The sequence below is a fragment of the Neoarius graeffei genome, chromosome 14, assembly GCF_027579695.1.
Source record: "Neoarius graeffei isolate fNeoGra1 chromosome 14, fNeoGra1.pri, whole genome shotgun sequence".
Classification (NCBI taxonomy): domain Eukaryota; kingdom Metazoa; phylum Chordata; class Actinopteri; order Siluriformes; family Ariidae; genus Neoarius; species Neoarius graeffei.
The window spans coordinates 41018469-41037400 of NC_083582.1; the positions used below are offsets into that span (position 1 = coordinate 41018469).

At 41.2% G+C, this 18932-nt stretch overlaps 1 protein-coding gene across 10 annotated transcripts in view; it reads right to left on the reverse strand.

Moving 5' to 3' along the window:
* Positions 1–16868, reverse strand: part of myocd (myocardin) — a 54847-nt gene extending 37979 nt beyond the window's left edge. For 6 of the 10 annotated variants that reach the window (XM_060939658.1, XM_060939656.1, XM_060939653.1 and 3 more), the window contains exon 1: positions 16735–16868. In XM_060939658.1, the coding sequence (XP_060795641.1) occupies positions 16735–16837 (103 nt within the window). In that variant the 5' untranslated portion in view covers positions 16838–16868. The remainder of the gene's footprint in view (positions 1–16734) is intronic. The other 4 variants (XM_060939660.1, XM_060939659.1, XM_060939657.1 and 1 more) reach the window with 2 other exon arrangements.
* Positions 16869–18932: the final 2064 nt, after the last annotated feature.

Sequence of the window (18932 nt, forward strand, 5' to 3'; positions counted from 1 at the left end):
CTTGAGGTGGATGGGTACAACAGCAGAAGACCACACTGGGTTCCAATCGTGTCAGCCATGAACAGGAATCCAAGGCTACAGTGGGCACAGGCTCACCCAAACTGGACAGTTGAATATTCAAATGAAAGTATTAATAAAACAGTATTAAAACCATACATCTTTCCAAATCAGTCATTTCATTAAGGTTAAAATAGGGTTAACCCTATTTAAATAAGTTAACCAGGAATATAAATATGTCTGGCAAGAGTGAACGATGCTCATGCACCAGAAGTAGAGATAACAGCCAAAAAAAAAATTATTATTAATGAAAAATTATAATGTGACCATCTTGATTTTCTTGCACGTTTCTTCTCTTGACCAGTGTTGTCATACGATGAAACACTCCAATGTGTTGGTCATGATGATTGTTTTGCAGACTTTCCACAACATGGGATGTTATAATCGGAAAAGAATCAAATTCCACTTCCACGTCACACAACCCCACTGTTGATTATTTTCCTTGAACAGCATGCCCCATTGTGTTTTATTCTTTACTTAACACACTTTTTAAAAAATATACAACACATGTAATTAAAAGCACGTATCAAACAAGTGTATTTAATGGCATGAAGCTAAATTTTAAATAAATATATAGTTATAGTAATCTCATCTCATCATCTCTAGCCGCTTTATCCTGTTCTACAGGGTCGCAGGCAAGCTGGAGCCTATCCCAGCTGACTACGGGCGAAAGGCGGGGTACACCCTGGACAAGTCGCCAGGTCATCACAGGGCTGACACATAGACACAGACAACCATTCACACTCACATTCACACCTACGCTCAATTTAGAGCCACCAGTTAACCTAACCTGCATGTCTTTGGACTGTGGGGGAAACCGGAGCACCCGGAGGAAACCCACGCGGACACGGGGAGAACATGCAAACTCCACACAGAAAGGCCCTCGCCGGCCACGGGGCTCGAACCCAGGACCTTCTTGCTGTGAGGCGACAGCGCTAACCACTACACCACCGTGACGCCCCTAGTTATAGTAATATGTTTATTTAAAATTACTATAACACAATTTATATGGGGGCGGCACGGTGGTGTAGTGGTTAGCGCTGTCGCCTCACAGCAAGAAGGTCCGGGTTCGAGCCCCGTGGCCGGCAAGGGCCTTTCTGTGTGGAGTTTGCATGTTCTCCCCGTGTCCGCGTGGGTTTCCTCCGGGTGCTCCGGTTTCCCCCACAGTCCAAAGACATGCAGGTTAGGTTAACTGGTGACTCTAAATTGAGCGTAGGTGTGAATGTGAGTGTGAATGGTTGTCTGTGTCTATGTGTCAGCCCTGTGATGACCTGGCGACTTGTCCAGGGTGTACCCCGCCTTTCGCCCGTAGTCAGCTGGGATAGGCTCCAGCTTGCCCGCGACCCTGTAGAACAGGATAAAGCGGCTAGAGATAATGAGATGAGAGATGAGACAATTTATATGATGAATGCATTTGAGATTTTGTACTATTATTTACTGTATTTCAGCTAAATCCTTAAATGTAATATATGGTATACTATAGTAGGAATACTGTATAATCGTAGAAATACAATTTGTAACTACAATATTTTACTAGGGCAGTGCTTTTTATAGTTCTTCCACATTTTCTAAGGCAGTGTGTAGTTGTATGTATAGTACTGTATATGTGTTTAGGGAAGTCTGAAGGGAGTGGTGGAATTGTTCAGTTTGTTTTTAGCGCTTATCTTGCTAACGTCTGCCAGAAATGCACAATAGAGCTTTAAAACATCAAACCTACAGCTCTCACAAGGCATTAGTTTGGCAATGCATTACTAGATGTCTCACCTGACCTCAGAAAAGAAACCCTGAAAGCTGTCTATTTAAGAAAGATCAAATGAAGAAGAATGACACTTTAAGTACTTCCCATCACAGTTAATTTCAGTGACAAGACGCACATCACCTTTGCATCATAAGAATTCATAAATACTTACATCATCAAACTGGTTCACTAGACATACCGTCCATTAGCCAGTCTAAACTATGTCATGTCATACCAAATGCATTACACGCTGCGGGTATTTATAGCACTGATTTAAGTGTTCTGTTTATCAGGAGTGTTCTGTGATAGGGTTTCAGAGCTCATGTAAAAGAGAGCTTCAAATGAAGCATCGGGCCATTTTTCTTTCATTAAATCTCAACATTTTGGCTCAAACTGGTGAAAAACTTCATTGGCTGTTACTACTGGACTTAATTAATCATAAACATGGCTTTGATGCATAAAAAAAAAAAAAACAGCCAGGCAGGTACAATAAAGATGACATTTGCTCACTCTTTGGGGAGGAAATTGTAAAAAAGGGTTATATTGTTCTTTTATTGAATAATAAAGTCCCTTATTGTTTGGAGAATGTGAGCTGGCAGGGAGATGAATTAGGATTCTGAGTATTAAACTCTGCAAGTGTTGCACCAAAAACATGTGGTATTATCTGGGATGCCTCTTGATGTGGACCTGTTATGCATTAATGTTCTTTTTGTTTGCTTTAAACGAGTATGTTTTCCTACCTGGCTCGCACTGCCGACTGTGTTCGGCACATTCCTGTCGTCAACAGCGAGCCTCTAATCATAGCCAGGTGCTTTCTACTGAAATTAACATGTGGTTCTAACTTACCTCCTCTACACAATGACACATACCTGAGCTGCTAGTGAGAATAGCTTCAAATTAATTTGCCTTTTTTTCTGTTACTCAGAACATGCAAAAGGTTGGAAAAGGTCAGAATGCAAATGTTAAGTGATATCACTTGAAATGCAATCCTTCAGCTGAGGTGAGAAAAGTGAAAACAGTTGTTCCCACTGGTTCTAACGCCATCACTTATACCATCTTTTTTTTTTTGTTCTTAAGGCACTTTTTCCTTTCTACCAAGCTAAACTAGACTGAAATGGCAGTGTAATTGCTCTTGCTTGATGAAAAATTAACATTTTGACCCCTCCTTAACCCTTTAAACTTCCACATTCCAGTCTGCAGATCCAGACTCCCCCTGTCTCTCAGTAACTACATCCATTTCCTAATAGTTTCTCTGTAGTCACTGAATAATTCAGTACTTAATAAATAATGCGTTTTGAGATTAACTGAATAATAAGCTGAGACTTTAAGACCGGGGTTACTAAAAAATCTTTGGGCAAACAACTCCAAATGGGTATAATGAATTTTCTGTGACTTCAATCTTTGGCATTTTGGTTTCTCCTCCTTATACCATCACTCTTCTAAGTCCATATTTAGTAAATGTTTGAGCGTATATTTTTGTGTTTGTTTTCTTGACGTCTGTTGTTCCACTGAGTCAGTCACTCAATGTTTTCAATGTTTTGACGAGCTTGAGAATTAGATGGATGGAAAACGTCATCGTTTTTTTATTCCTGAACTCCTACGCTAATGCGGCGTGTCAGCATAGCGAAAACGATCAAAATAACACGTATACTATTAACACTAATGTGGCTTGTTTGAATGAGACTCTCAATAACATTTCAGTATATTAGCTCACAAAATCCGTCTTCAGAGTTAATTATAGTCTTCAAAGTCTCATCTCATCTCATTATCTCTAGCCGCTTTATCCTGTTCTACAGGGTCGCAGGCAAGCTGGAGCCTATCCCAGCTGACTACGGGCGAAAGGCGGGGTACACCCTGGACAAGTCGCCAGGTCATCACAGGGCTGACACATAGACACAGACAACCATTCGCACTCACATTCACACCTACGGTCAATTTAGAGTCACCAGTTAACCTAACCTGCATGTCTTTGGACTGTGGGGGAAACCGGAGCACCCGGAGGAAACCCACGTGGACACGGGGAGAACATGCAAACTCCGCACAGAAAGGCTCTCGCCAGCCACGGGGCTCGAACCCGGACCTTCTTGCTGTGAGGCGACAGTGCTAACCACTACACCACCATGCCGCCAGTCTTCAAAGTAATTTTTAAAATAAATGAATACAACAAAATTGTGGGTTTCTGTCATGACCATATTTGTAAATCAAATGATCTGTTATGGGGTCACGACCACTTGTTTGGGAAACCCTGCTTTATTACCAAACATTAGGCCCATATCTGTATTCAATAAATGACAAACGAATGCATTTTGATCTAGAGAAAGGTGTAAGCAGAAGCCTTAGCCATTAACTATTTTTTTCTACATTCATGTACAAAAAAACAAAATAATATTATTCAGTAAAAATTATTGGGGTGGCACGGTGGTGTAGTGGTTAGCGCTGTCGCCTCACAGCAAGAAGGTCCGGGTTCGAGCCCTGTGGCCAGCGAGGGCCTTTCTGTGCGGAGTTTGCATGTTCTCCGCGTGGGTTTCCTCCGGGTGCTCCGGTTTCCCCCAAAGACATGCAGGTTAGGTTAACTGGTGGCTCTAAATTGACCGTAGGTGTGAATGGTTGTCTGTGTCTATGTGTCAGCCCTGTGATGACCTGGTGACTTGTCCAGGGTGTACCCCGCCTTTCGCCCATAGTCAGCTGGGATAGGCTCCAGCTTGCCTGTGACCCTGTAGAACAGGATAAAGTGGCTAGAGATAATGAGATGAGATTAGTAAAAATTATAAATGAGATTGTGTTTGGTTTCATTCTATATATACACCAAGCAACCATAACATTAAAACCACCTGCTTAATATTGTGTAGATTCCCCTTGTGTCACCAAAACACCTCTAACCCATCAAGGCCTGGACTCCACAAGACCTCTGAAGGTGTGCTGTGGTATCTGGCACCGAGACGTTAGCAGCAGATCCTTTATGTTCTGTAAGTTGTGAGATGGGCCTCCATTGATCAGACTTGTTTGTCCAGCACATCCCGTAGATGCTTGATCAGATTGAGATCTGGGGAATTTGAAGGCCAAATCAACATCTTGAACTCTTTGTCATGTTCCTCAAACCATTCCTGAACAATTTTTGCAGTTTGGTAGGGTGCATTATCCTGCTGAACAAGACCACTACCATTAGGGAATACCATTGCCATGAAGGGGTATACTTAATTTGCAGCAATGGTTAGGTAGGTGGTATATGTCAAAGTAATATCCACATGAATGCAAAGACCCAAGGTTTCCCAACAGAACATTGCCCAGAGCATCATACTGCCTCCATCAGCTTGCCTTCTTCCCATAGTGCATCCTGGTGCCATCTGTTTCTCAGGTAAGCGATGCAGTTCTGATGCTCACGTAATATGGTCCTTTGCTCACATGCCTTCACTCCTCATGCACATCAATGAGTCTTGGATGCCCATGACCCTGTCACTGGTTCACCAATTTTCCTTCCTTGGACAAATTTGGTAGGTACTAACCATAACAGGGCGGCATGGTGGTGTAGTGGTTAGCACTGTCGCCTCACAGCAAGAAGGTTCTGGGTTCGAGCCCCGTGGCCGGCGAGGGCCTTTCTGTGTGGAGTTTGCATGTTCTCCCCGTGTCCGCGTGGGTTTCCTCCGGGTGCTCCGGTTTCCCCCACAGTCCAAAGACATGCAGGTTAGGTTAACTGGTGACTCTAAATTGGCCGTAGGTGTGAATGTGAGTGTGAATGGTTGTCTGTGTCTATGTGTCAGCCCTGTGATGACCTGGCGACTTGTCCAGGGTGTACCCCGCCTTTCGCCCGTAGTCAGCTGGGATAGGCTCCAGCTTGCCTGCGACCCTGTAGAACAGGATAAAGCGGCTAGAGATAATGAGATGAGATAATGAGATGAGACTAACCATAACATACTGTAAAGACCCCACAAGACCAGCCATTCTGGAGATGCTCTGACCTAGTCGTCTAGCCATCACAATTTGACTCTTGACAAACTCTCTTAGATCCTTAGTCTTTTTTCCTGCTTCCAACACAGCAACTTTGAGAACTGATTGTTCACTTGCTGCCTAATATATCCTACCTGCCATTGTAATAAGATGTCAGTGGTTTTAATGAAAAATATGGTAAACACAGTGGCTGGATGCTGAAGTTACGGTTAAAGGTTGAAAATTTCAAAATTACTTTTTAAAAGTAGGACTGTTGAACAGTTTATTTTTTTTCCCCCTCAGCTGTGCTGGATAAGGCCTTTATATTGTGTGACTGTTTTCATTTCCAAAGGAAGGATTTCTCGCTTGGTAAAATTCAAGGACCAAATCTCTTGTATCCACAATACAACACCTGGAAAAAGAAAGCAGTCATTAATCTTTGCCGTTCTGAAATCCACAGCTTTGAGTGCTTTACTCCTCGAGCACATGCATCCAAGCTCTGCTCCATAACATGACTCTGTGTTTCAGAAGAACTGTGTGGGCTGTTTTCAGGTCACTGTGGCCGAGTGCTTTCTTAATTGACTCTCTGAACACTTTGTTTAATATGCAGCCGTTAAATAGACCGCTATAAATAGAGCACTGCATGTAATGAGCTCATGTTTTCACTCCTGAGAGTCTGTGGGATGTTTTATAGCCGACACTCCTTATCATCTGCGCTTGTGAGTGATGAATGGATTAAGATAGGCTACGTCTTTACAGTTTAGTGTGAATGTCACCAATATAAAGTAAATATTGTTCCTTAGATGCTTAGAGTCACAGTGGGACAAGGATAGTTCAAAGTATGTGAAGTGAAGTAAGCTTGGTGCTCATCCAAATGTGCAATGAGTATAGCGTGTGTCATTACCCTGTTTTATACTAATATACACGACCTGTCAAAGTTTTGGACACCTATGTTAACACAACATCGTTAAATATACAGTATAGGTTTCATTGTCTGATGGTTGAAATTGGTTCGAAGAAAAATATATATCGTGACGTTAATGCTCATGTCCATACATTTTTCTGTATTCATTCATTAAAATTAAATTGTTTTGCCAAGTAGATTTCATTTCTAACTTAGCAGATGGAACCAAAACAGCTCAGCCTATTTGGAAACTAGGGCGGCGGCTACAATTATCGATAGTCCATAATTATCAAGACCTTTTCAGATTTAATAATTTTACAAAGGTGAATTTCAGTTAGGGCGGCACGGTGGTGTAGTGGTTAGCGCTGTCGCCTCACAGCAAGAAGGTCCTGAGTTCGAGCCCCGGGGCCGGCGAGGGCCTTTCTGTGTGGAGTTTGCATGTTCTCCCCGTGTCCGCGTGGGTTTCCTCCAGGTGCTCCGGTTTCCCCCACAGTCCAAAGACATGCAGGTTAGGTTAACTGGTGGCTCTAAATTGAGCGTAGGTGTGAATGTGAGTGTGAATGGTTGTCTGTGTCTATGTGTCAGCCCTGTGATGACCTGGCGACTTGTCCAGGGTGTACCCCGCCTTTCGCCCGTAGTCAGCTGGGATAGGCTCCAGCTTGCCTGCGACCCTGTAGAAGGATAAAGCGGCTAGAGATAATGAGATGAGATGAGAATTTCAGTTACAACAGTTATTATTGGTTAATTAATCAACCGGAAGACCTCACCCTTTGATGTTGTCTTCTGATGACGCAGCTCGTTACCGGAGATGGAATTTTTTTTAGCACGATCAACAAGTTGAGAAAAACCCATACGTTATCATCGCAGGTAAGCATGGTGGAAAGATCATGGACATGTTTTTACTTATCAAATTCACTGATAGATCATGATCTCCTTGTCAAAACCTGCTTTGTTTCTTATTCTTTCATTTGGCAGTTGCCATTTTGCATCTAAACACACGTTTGAGAAGTCACGTGAGGTGTCGATAATAGTGATCACTTTCACCGGTGTGCACCATTATCGACACCCTGTGGAATTAAGTGACATTTACAATTGTTATGGATCGATCTTTGTGTAACATTGTTGAAGTAGATGAAGTACTTAAAAAAAATGTAAATGCTGTGATTTATAATAATTTTTTTCTGATTCATAACAGAATGGAATGTTTATAGAGTATTTGGAATCCTATTGCAATAAATAGAAATAGACCAGAATTAAATTCATAGCATATAAAAAATTACATGCTTGAAATATTCAGATTTTTCTGTTCCATTCAGAATTTTTTTTTTGCAGTTTGTTGTAAATGTCTACCACATATTACAATATCAGTAGACATTTTATATTTTTAGATGTAAAAATATAAAGTTTTGGTTTGAGGAATGACATGCGACCTTTGACCTGGATTTTCATGTGGTTCCAGTGTCAATTGCCTGTTGAGATTTATTGGTAAAATACAAAACTAGAAATTAATACAAACAACAAGCAATGATTAGCAGAATGTGATCTACGTAAATACTTAGAAAGCGGGTAGAAAGTGGAACAAAAAGATTTTCTGACAGGTTTAACATTATCAGTTCATTTGTTTACAAACATTAGAATTACTTCCTCATTTACGTAAGCACCGACTTCGATATCTCATCTCATTTCATTATCTCTAGCCACTTTATCCTTCTACAGGGTCGCAGGCAAGCTGGAGCCTATCCCAGCTGACTACGGGCGAAAGGCGGGGTACACCCTGGACAAGTCGCCAGGTCATCACAGGGCTGACACATAGACACAGACAACCATTCACACTCACATTCACACCTACGCTCAATTTAGGCTACGTTTACATTAGACCGTATCTATCTTGTTTTCTTCGCGGATGCACTGTCCGTTTACATTAAACCGCCTGGAAACGCCGGGAAACGGGAATCCGCCAGCGTCCACGTATTCAATCCAGATCGTGTCAGCTCCGGTGCTGTGTAAACATTCAGAATACGCGGATACGCTGTGCTGAGCTCTAGCTGGCGTCTCATTGGACAACGTCACTGTGACATCCACCTTCCTGATTTGCTGGCGTTGGTCATGTGACGCGACTGCTGAAAAACGGCGCGGACTTCCACCTTGTATCACCTTTCATTAAAGAGTATAAAAGTATGAAAATACTGCAAATACTGATGCAAATACTGCCCATTGTGTAGTTATGATTGTCTTTAGGCTTGCCATCCTTCCACTTGCAAGTGGTAAGTGATATGCGCTGGGATCACACACACAGCGGCTCAGTCCCGAATCACAGCTTGTTCACTTCACTCGCGTGCTCTGTGAGCTGCGCAAGGCCGGAGTGCGCACCCTCCAGAGGGCACTCGCTGTTCAGGGCGGAGTGATTTGGAGCGCAGGATGCCTGCGGAGCCGAGCGTATCCGTGTATTGGTATTGCTGTGTGCACGCGAATCATGTATTGGTGTTGCTGTGTGCACACTAATCGTTTTAAAAACGTTAATCTGATGATCCGCTGATACGGTCTAATGTAAACATGGGCTTAGAGTCACCAGTTAACCTAACCTGCATGTCTTTGGACTGTGGGGGAAACCGGAGCACCCGGAGGAAACCCACGCAGACACGGGGAGAACATGCAAACTCAACACAGAAAGGCCCTCACCGGCCGCTGGGCTCGAACCCAGGACCTTCTTGCTGTGAGGCGACAGCGCTAACCACTACACCACCGTGCCGCCCGACTTCGATATATTTATATAAAATATATTTTGGAATAAATATAAATCTATGTAAAACAAATTTTAAATAAAAACTATGTTTTGTTAACCTAATACCATATACCGATTTATTATTATTATTTTTTTTTTATAAATAATCATCTGGATATCAAGAACTGTGGACAAATGTGTCGATAATTGTGAAACAGGGTCACATGATCTGATACACTAAATAATCGGGAATCAACTCATTTTTTTCCAGTGGAAGTTTGAGTAATTATTCATGCACAATTTACGTATTGAAAATCTTTTCTACTTTTGCAATGACCAAAAGATTGTTAAGGTGTCGATAACTGTAGCCGCCGCTCTATAAAACTTTTATTGCTTTTATTCTAAAGAAATTTGCCAACAATTACATTTTTACATATTTTTTTAAATCTGCTTATAGATACATTTAATTTTGTGGAATGTTATTATTTTCACTTATAACAGCTATGAACAGCCATTACCAGACTCACTCGCTCTCTCTCTCTCATCTCATTATCTCTAGCCGCTTTATCCTTCTACAGGGTCGCAGGCAAGCTGGAGCCTATCCCAGCTGACTACGGGCGAGAGGCGGGGTACACCCTGGACAAGTCGCCAGGTCATCACAGGGCTGACACATAGACACAGACAACCATTCACACTCACATTCACACCTACGGTCAATTTAGAGTCACCAGTTAACCTAACCTGCATGTCTTTGGACTGTGGGGGAAACCGGAGCACCCGGAGGAAACCCACGCGAACACGGGGAGAACATGCAAACTCCACACAGAAGGGCCCTCGCCGGCCATGGGGCTCAAACCCGGACCTTCTTGCTGTGAGGCGACAGTGCTAACCACTACACCACCGTGCCGCCCCCTCTCTCTCTCTCTCTCTCTCTGTCATATATAAATACTTATAGAAAACATCACCATATCAAAAAATTATATGTTTGTTAAAATGCATTATTAGTTTTCAATTATGTGGAATGTAGTTTAAAAAAAAAAAAACCTGATTTGTTTTCTTTCCAGTACTATTGCCAGAGCTTCTGTTATAGAAAATTAATCAACAACTTCAGACTGTTCAGAATTGAGAATTCAACAGCACTGTGGAAATAATAAGCAACAACAACCCGACCTAACGATAAACTCTGATTAAAGACATTTCAGCAGTATGACCTAATTCCAAGCCTAAGTTAATTAAGAGTTCACATTAGTTAAGAGTTAAAGTCATAGGCGTATAGAAAAGGACTGCACAACCTTACAGTGTAAAAGCAATTGATTTTGTTTCTATTAGCTATGAACCCATTTCAACTGTAAATTCCTGATAGGTGAACAGCTCCTTGGCCGTGGAAATGAATATTTTGAAACTTGCCATGAAATCACCTATCGATGTTCAGTCAACTGAGCATATGCCATATGTGCAGCAACAAAAGGAATGATGTCTTATTTCTGCTTTTGAGCTCATAACTTTGTAATTTTAAATAACAATCTACTGTAATCCAGCCCAATATGAGACCAATTATGATGTTCCCAGGAGGCAGCAGAAATGTGGCCTTCAACATTTTTCACTCACTTTTAAAATTCAGAGTTTGTTTTTCTCCTCTTCATCTCATTTCATTCCCCAGTGTTCTGGGCCATCAGTACCTATTTATATTTACGGACATGAGGGTTAGGTACCAATTGCCTGAATACACAATCCATCAACTAATCCTCATTACTAGCTCCCTTCAAACCTCAAATCAAATGTTGGATGTACATGTAAGTAATTTCATGGATGAACTGGAACTGCAGAACAACAGTAAGCATAATACATTACCGCACATTCCACCTGTTCCTTAATGAGAAGACCCTGGACCTGAGATTTTGTTTTGATTTTGTTCTACTGATTGTATCAACAGTGTGCTTTGGCAAAGTATCAGTACCTTTTCTTTCGGGTTTTTTTTTTCTCCATAGTTGATAAATGATGCGAGACTTTTTGGAGTAAATAAGGCAGTTTTGGACCATAAACTGAATTCAGTGTAAGAGCCTGTGCATATATCAGGTATCAACTCTAAATATTTATAAAATGTTATCATAAATAAGATCAAAAGAACCAAACTAGGATTTTCAGCCATGGTTAAACAACGTCATTTGCTGACTCAAATGCAAATGTAAAAAGATTCTATCTTCCTCACACTTCATTTAAATTTACACCAATGACTTTATCCTTCTATACAATTTCAACAGCTTGTATCACAGTTGCTCCATTCGGTCTCTTTATGTAGTTTTGTTTTTCCATAACCCAGGAGATCAAGTGATTCTTTCCTTCGCCTGCTTCACTGAACAATTTCAAACACATGGGTGTAATCTCTCACCCACAGTGACCAAAAAAACCAGCATGGACTTCACACGAAAGAAGCCCAGAGCAGAATCTGGCTTTGCCAGGCTGTAAAGGGTTCTTATGGCAGGTGTTGGTCTGAATGTCAGAGCCAAAAATTGTTTTGTCAGAGCCTCCCTCTTAGCACTATTTCACTTTCACGATAGGATCAGGTAACAATTTCGTTTGCATGAAATGGCTATAAAACAAAGGGAAACACTAAATATATTAGTTCCATGTGGAAGCCTTATCACTGTTAAAACATAAATATTCAAGATCTTTGAGGTCTGCCCAGCTGTATTGACTGCATGTTCATTGTTGAACATTGCTGCATAATGGAATGAATCAAATCCAGTCGTTTTCCAAAGCAGTTTTTGCAATCGCCTCCAACTACTGCCTCCAACCTTAAAAACTTAAAAATACATGGACTAAATGGCCAAGGTTTGTGCACATCTGACCATCACACCTACATCTATTCTTGACCATCCTGTTCCAAAACCATGGGCATTGATATAGAGTTGGTTCCCCCTTTGCTGTTATAATAACCTCCACTCTTCTGGGAAGGCTTTACGCTAAATTTTGTAATGTGGCTCTTCGTGGTAATGTGGTTGTGCCCATTCAGCTACAAGAGCATTACAGAAGGAAGGTTCTGATGCTGGGCAAGGAGGCATGGTGCATAGGTGGAGTTTCAGTTCATTTCAGTGGTATTGGCAACTTGGCAAACCATGTCTTCATGGAGCTCGCTTTGTGCACAGGGGCATTGTCATGTTGGAACAGGTTTGCGCCTCTTGGTTCCAGTGAAGGGAAATCTTAATGCGACAGCATCCAAAAACATTCTATACAGTTGTGTGTTTCCAGCTTTGTGGTAATAGTTTAGGGAAGACACACATATGGGTGTGATGATCATGCGTCCACAATCATTTTTCCACTTTTTTAGTGTAGGTGATGGGCAGCAAAGTTTCTACATCAGACGGAAACTATATATTAGATTGATGTTCTTATCCAGAGCAACAAACGTACCCTCATTATACTCTCTGTGCTGATTATTAAATTGGAAATGTACAGAATGAAGCAGGCGCTCTCGAGAAGCCAAGAATCTTTTCCCTACTTTGGTTTACAGTGGCTTGACACCATGTTATCCCACTGATGATGGAGCTAACAAAAGTGAGATCTGCTGGACGGAAATCCATTTTGAAAAACTGTAGCACGTTTGAAGACAGGGGCATTTAGTTCTGAGCTGAAACACATGTTCGCTTAGCAATGAACTGAATCAGAATCTAAACAGAATTTAAATCAGATGAAAGGTCTGAAGACATAGGCAATTAAAATATATCTAAAATTTGTCAATGCTAGGTGCCTATGTTGCAGCAAAATAAGCCTGTTCTTCTGTGGTCTGCTGAGAATACCATACAAACACCGGCATGAATGAATGAAAGCATCCGAGGTCTCGGTTGTGTGAATGATGCCATCATGTGGACTCTTTAAACACATCAGGCCACCAACACAGTTCATGCCACATTTAATGTATAACTTCTACAGCACAGCAAATAGTAACTTACTGAGATTCAGTAGGTTGTGGTATGTATGGATTGTCACAGGATAAACCTGTTTGGATCACTTATAGCACAGTGCTGTTGAATTCTTGATTCTGATTGGTCAGAAGGTGTTGATGAGACTTTCCAGATCAACAGTTCTGACAGTATTTCTGTCTGTAAGCAAACCACAGATTTGTATTAATGCACTCATTCGAATACATTATCGCTTATATTGTAACAACTTGTATGGCAGATGATCGACAGAAACAGATTTAAACCATGTGTAATTCACCATCGATGTGGTGAAGTTTTCTGTGAAGAAAAATTTAATACATTACATTAATGGCATTTAGCAGACGCTCTTATCCAGAGCGATGTACAACATACCCAGAGCAGCCTGGGGAACAGTTGGGGTTAGGTGCCTTGCTCAAGGACACTTCAGCCATTCCTGCTGGTCTAGGGAATTGAATGGTGACCTTTTGGACCCAAAGCTGCTTCTCTAACCATTAGGCCATGGCTTCCCATGAAAAAATGAAAAAGCTACTTTTTTTGAATTTCGGGATGGAGTCTCCAGTGTCAGCATTTTCTAACAGTCAGAGGTGAAGTTGTTCAAGTTTTCCAAAACAAGAACATCTTCAGGACGGCAGGGGCATTGTGGTTTCTCTGTAGCATGACAAGCTATACTTTTTTGTTTTGTTAGCAGCTGGTGGGAGGATGACTGTTCATTCACTGTTATAATGTAAGTAACATGAGCTCATTTTTTCACAGATGTTCACATTACAGGCTCATAAGGATGGTCATGAGTCCTTGGCCCACAAACAAGGCAAAAGAGATGCAGAAATGAAGACCTTCAAATCCAAATGCTGTCCTTGTTTTGATCAGTAAGATATTGCCTCCATGAAATAACTTTCATTCTACCAAAATAGTTTCAAAGGCAGATATTCTTTTGAGGGACCAGTTATAATGTCTTATACTTACATACTCTCATTCTTTTCCACCGTATAATACCATTCCAGCGTGAACTTGTACTCTTAGGCCAGAATGATGAGGGCCAAGCCACTTTACTCCACAATACAGGAAAAGAAGTTCCTTCAATTACCAGACAGTTTACATAACATTAACCAGCGAGACTGTGACTGCAAGGACCTTATCTTCAATTTACGTTGAGGCTTTAGAGTTTTGGCAACAACACAAAACCACATGGTCAAAGTCCTGAGCTATTAGGCTCATTTACAGAGATAAAATAATACTAAAAAAAAAAAACCTGAATGAAAAGAACATTGAAGCTCGTATTCATTCTTCTCCCAAGTTCCTTTCACCCAAGCACCACACATGACATCATGGAAAACTGAGGCGGCTCTTAAAGTGAAGTGGGAAACACTGTATTTTTCTCACCGTTAGGTTGAGAGTCAAGAGATCCATCATTCTAAAAATACAGTTTGCATCGCTGGATTCCACAAATACTTTCAACCCTCCAAAACCTTGTGATTTGAGTGGCATTTAGGCAGGTGTGATTAAACTCTAAAGTCTACAAACGACACAGGCTGAGACTTTAGCATGGATTTACGCATCAGATGGTTCTAATAAAATGTTGATTTTTAAAAAATAAATAAATCTGGCCAAGGGAGTAACTTGGCAAACAGCATGTTGCATACTCACCTATTTACCTGGTATGTATGTTTGCAAAAGTAAGTGCTTTTTTTTTTAACAAGGAGAAGATGATGTATAGTTAAGGATGCTTTTGAAAATGATTCACTGAATTTTAATCAACTGAACAAAAAAGTAAAGCCCACAGTTGTACTCGTGAAGGAATACAAGTATCTCCTGTATTCACTCTTACACGTGTGTAAATACAGCTTTTATAAGCTACCGGTATTGTGAAGCAAAACATTAAAGCAACTTTAAGTGATAGTAGTAGTTCTTACTAATTCCCACCAGACTTCCAAAAAAAATTAAATAAATAAAATAAAATCCCTTCCTTCTTTTCAAAGCCATTCATCCAAACCTCACTCCAAAACATTTCTCTAAATCTTATCCCTAAAGACACACTCGCACACAATGAACTGGTCAGAAACGATGAAAAACAGCAGCAGTATGTTTGTTCTTGCAAGTAGTTAGACACATGATTCCAGATCAAGAACCTTAGCAATCCTCTACACTGATTGTAGAATTAGTTCAGTGTGCAACTGGTCTGAGGTTGGAACAGTCTGTAATTATAAGGTGCATTTGCAGGCCACATCCAAGCAGACCAGTTTTAAGTGTTGTTTAGATACTTATCCAGCTAACATAACTACAACTACATTAGGCCTTGCTAAAGTACAACAGCACAACTACATCATGCACATTAAAATATTTAATACGTACACTCTCAGAAATAAAGGTACAAAACAAAACTTTTCCTTGTTGCTGGGATGTCAAGGGTACAGCTTTAGTACATTTAGTATATATCTATACCTTTTAAAATGCTTTAAGGTACATAATTGGATCTTAAGGACCACTAATATGCCTTTAGAGTTTAGCTCTTAATTCACCTTCCCAGGTACAATATACCTTACTAAAGGTACAAAACATGTACCCTTGATCGTACCATCCTAGCAACAAGGAAAGGTACAATTTGGTACCTTGGGGGGAGGGTGTGTGTGTAATACTGTTTTATTATTATTATTATTATTATTTTTACCTCTGTCCGTCCATCCGTATCTCCGTCTGTCCGAAACACTCTTTTTCTCAGCAACCACAAATCATAGCCACTTGGTACCAAACTTCAGCTTGGGGTTCTATACCGTGTGTACCGTTTTCAGGTCTGTTGCACATCAACTTCCTGTTTACTGACTGAATGTATTTACGAAACACACAGGGTGGATTTACAAAATTTTCACAACACTTTTCTCAGCAACTACAAATCACAACTGCTTGATATTTAGTACCGAGCTGCAGCTTGGGGTTCTATACCATGTATACCATTTTCAGGTCTGTCGCATGTCAACTTCCTGTTTACCAATTGAATGTATTTACGAAACATATACAGTGGATTTTGACACTATTTCAAGAAGCGAAATGCTGTTTCAAAATGACAGTTTACCAGGATGCTATTTGAAATCCCTGGGGAGAGACACTGCTCTTTACTTACTTGTTTCAGGGTTAATTATTTGTTGAAGTCAACGTTCATAATAAGTGTCCTATTCCTTCGATTGCTTGCATTCTGATATAAACGGGAGTGGGGGTATACGCAAGTGAGCAGTAGCTCACGGTTGATCTTGTTAGAACTGAAAAGAGGAACAAGTTCTTAAAGAAACTGCTTTTATCAGATTAAAATTTCTCTGACTCTACAAAAAACTACATAGCTTATGTGTGATTGTAGGTTATTTCCAGCACCTACCATATTTATTTCTTACTGTTAAATGCTAATAGGATTAGCTTTTTTCGATCTGTTGGAAGATACCGTAGTAGCACCTCTACTCACCATTGTTGCTTTGTGGTTGGGATGATGCTTTTGACGAGACCTGTCTGTTGGTGTTGCCCATGTTTCTTGAGCCCTTCTCAGCATTAGTGTTGGGATTCACCATGTTCTTGGACCCTCGTTCAGCACTAGAGTTTTGGTTTACTGTGTTCCTCAAGCCCCTCTCAGCATGAGTGTTACAGTTGCCCATGTACCTGGAACCCCTTTGAGCATTACAGTTTGACTTGCCCATGGTCTTAGAGCTCTGATTGGTGCTGTTATTGGGGTTGCGCATGTTCCTGGAGTCCTGTTCCACACTGATGTTGCAGTTGGCAATGTTCCTGGAGCCACTCGCAGTATTGGTAGTGGGGTTTCCCATGTTCCTGGAGCCCAGCTCAGTTCTGGTGCGGCTCTGTCCAGGCCTCTGCTCAGTGCTCTTCATGGCATTCATTGTCTCGGTCGTGCTCCTTGTTCCTTCAGATCACCCACAGTTTGTCCCCCTGCCAAAACACACTTGTCAGGATACACCAGCCATGTTTAGCATAGTTGCAATGGCAGTATGTCATTTTACATTTGCTTGATGACAGCATGACAGTAAACCAAGCCTAATATATTTCCATTGACCAAACATTCAATAGATGTCAGATTACAGCTAAAACCAGTTCTTGCTCTTGAAGCTGTATATTGACATTCATTTCCAACTACATTGGAGAATATGGCTCAGCTCTCTGTTGATTTTTTATTAAAATACACTTAAGCCAGAAGACATTGAGCAGCAACTCGAGTGGCTCTGTTTATTTATGAAGCATAAGCTCACTTAAAGTCCACAAACGTATCTCCCTGCTAGTGCACCAGCCAACTTATTAATTTACAGAATTTACAGAGTACAGACCTTACTAAGGCCTCCTCTTCTGGATAGCACTATGCACACACATGCTCAGAATTCAGTAGCTTTGAGAGCCCCCTCAATGTGTCCCAGTGAAAAATGAGGCCTTCGCTCACTCTTCTATAAACCAACACTTCTGCATGTATAGTACATCATCTCTAGAAACAAACCACATGGGGCACTGCAAACATACATCTCTGTTTTCTTTAATAAGCTATGTTTTGGAAGCTACTTATATGACTGAAAAACATTACTTCACCCCAAAATGTTATGGCTTGTAAAAATATTCACGTTATCAAAGCCTTGCTATGAATTTATGGCACATTTGGGAAGCTAAATAACCTCGCTAATATAGTAGATGAAGATTCTGATGAATAATGGAAGTTTTAGACTCTAAAGAGTATGTAATTTTTTTTAAAAAGTGTACAATTACAAAAGTCTTCCTCCTTCCAGTATGTTTTGCATTACTACAAGTACAATACATTCCTTTTTTTTTTTCCTGTGGATATTACGACACTTTAAAATGAACAGCAACTATGAATATCACATCTGGGTAAATAGGGGGCGGCACGATGGTGTAGTGATTAGTGCTGTCGCCTCACAGCAAGAAGGTCCGGGTTCGAGCCCTGTGGCCGGCGAGGGCCTTTCTGTGCAGAGTTTGCATGTTCTCCCCGTGTCCGCGTGGGTTTCCTCCGGGTGCTCCGGTTTCCCCCACAGTCCAAAGACATGCAGGTTAGGCTAACTGGTGACTCTAAATTGACCGTAGGTGTGAATGTGAGTGTGAATGGTTGTCTGTGTCTATGTGTCGGCCCTGTGATGACCTGGCGACTTGTCCAGGGTGTACCCCGTCTTTCGCCCGTAGTCAGCTGGGATAGGCTCCAGCTTGCCTGTGACCCTGTAGAAGGATAAAGCGGCTACAGATAATGAGATGAGATTAATAAATAGGGAAGAGTGGGGAGACTTGGGATGGGGGAGACTTGGGACAGTTTGTCTCATCTCATCTCATTATCTCTAGCCGCTTTATCCTTCTACAGGGTCGCAGGCAAGCTGGAGCCTATCCCAGCTGACTACGGGCGAAAGGCGGGGTACACCCTGGACAAGTCGCCAGGTCTGGGACAGTTTGTATTCCCATAAATTAATTCCAACCAATCAGGTTTTGGATTGCATCAGAAGTTAGATGTTGCCCCTTAGAGTAACCTACTTTCTTTGGAGCCATGAAGGTGGACACTGCAGTAAGGTTTGTGCAGTTCAATATTTTTGTCAACCAAAATGTGTATTTTCTACTTCCCTTCCACCTCCATTCTGTGGAGTAATGAATTCAGGATTTGTTAAGAAT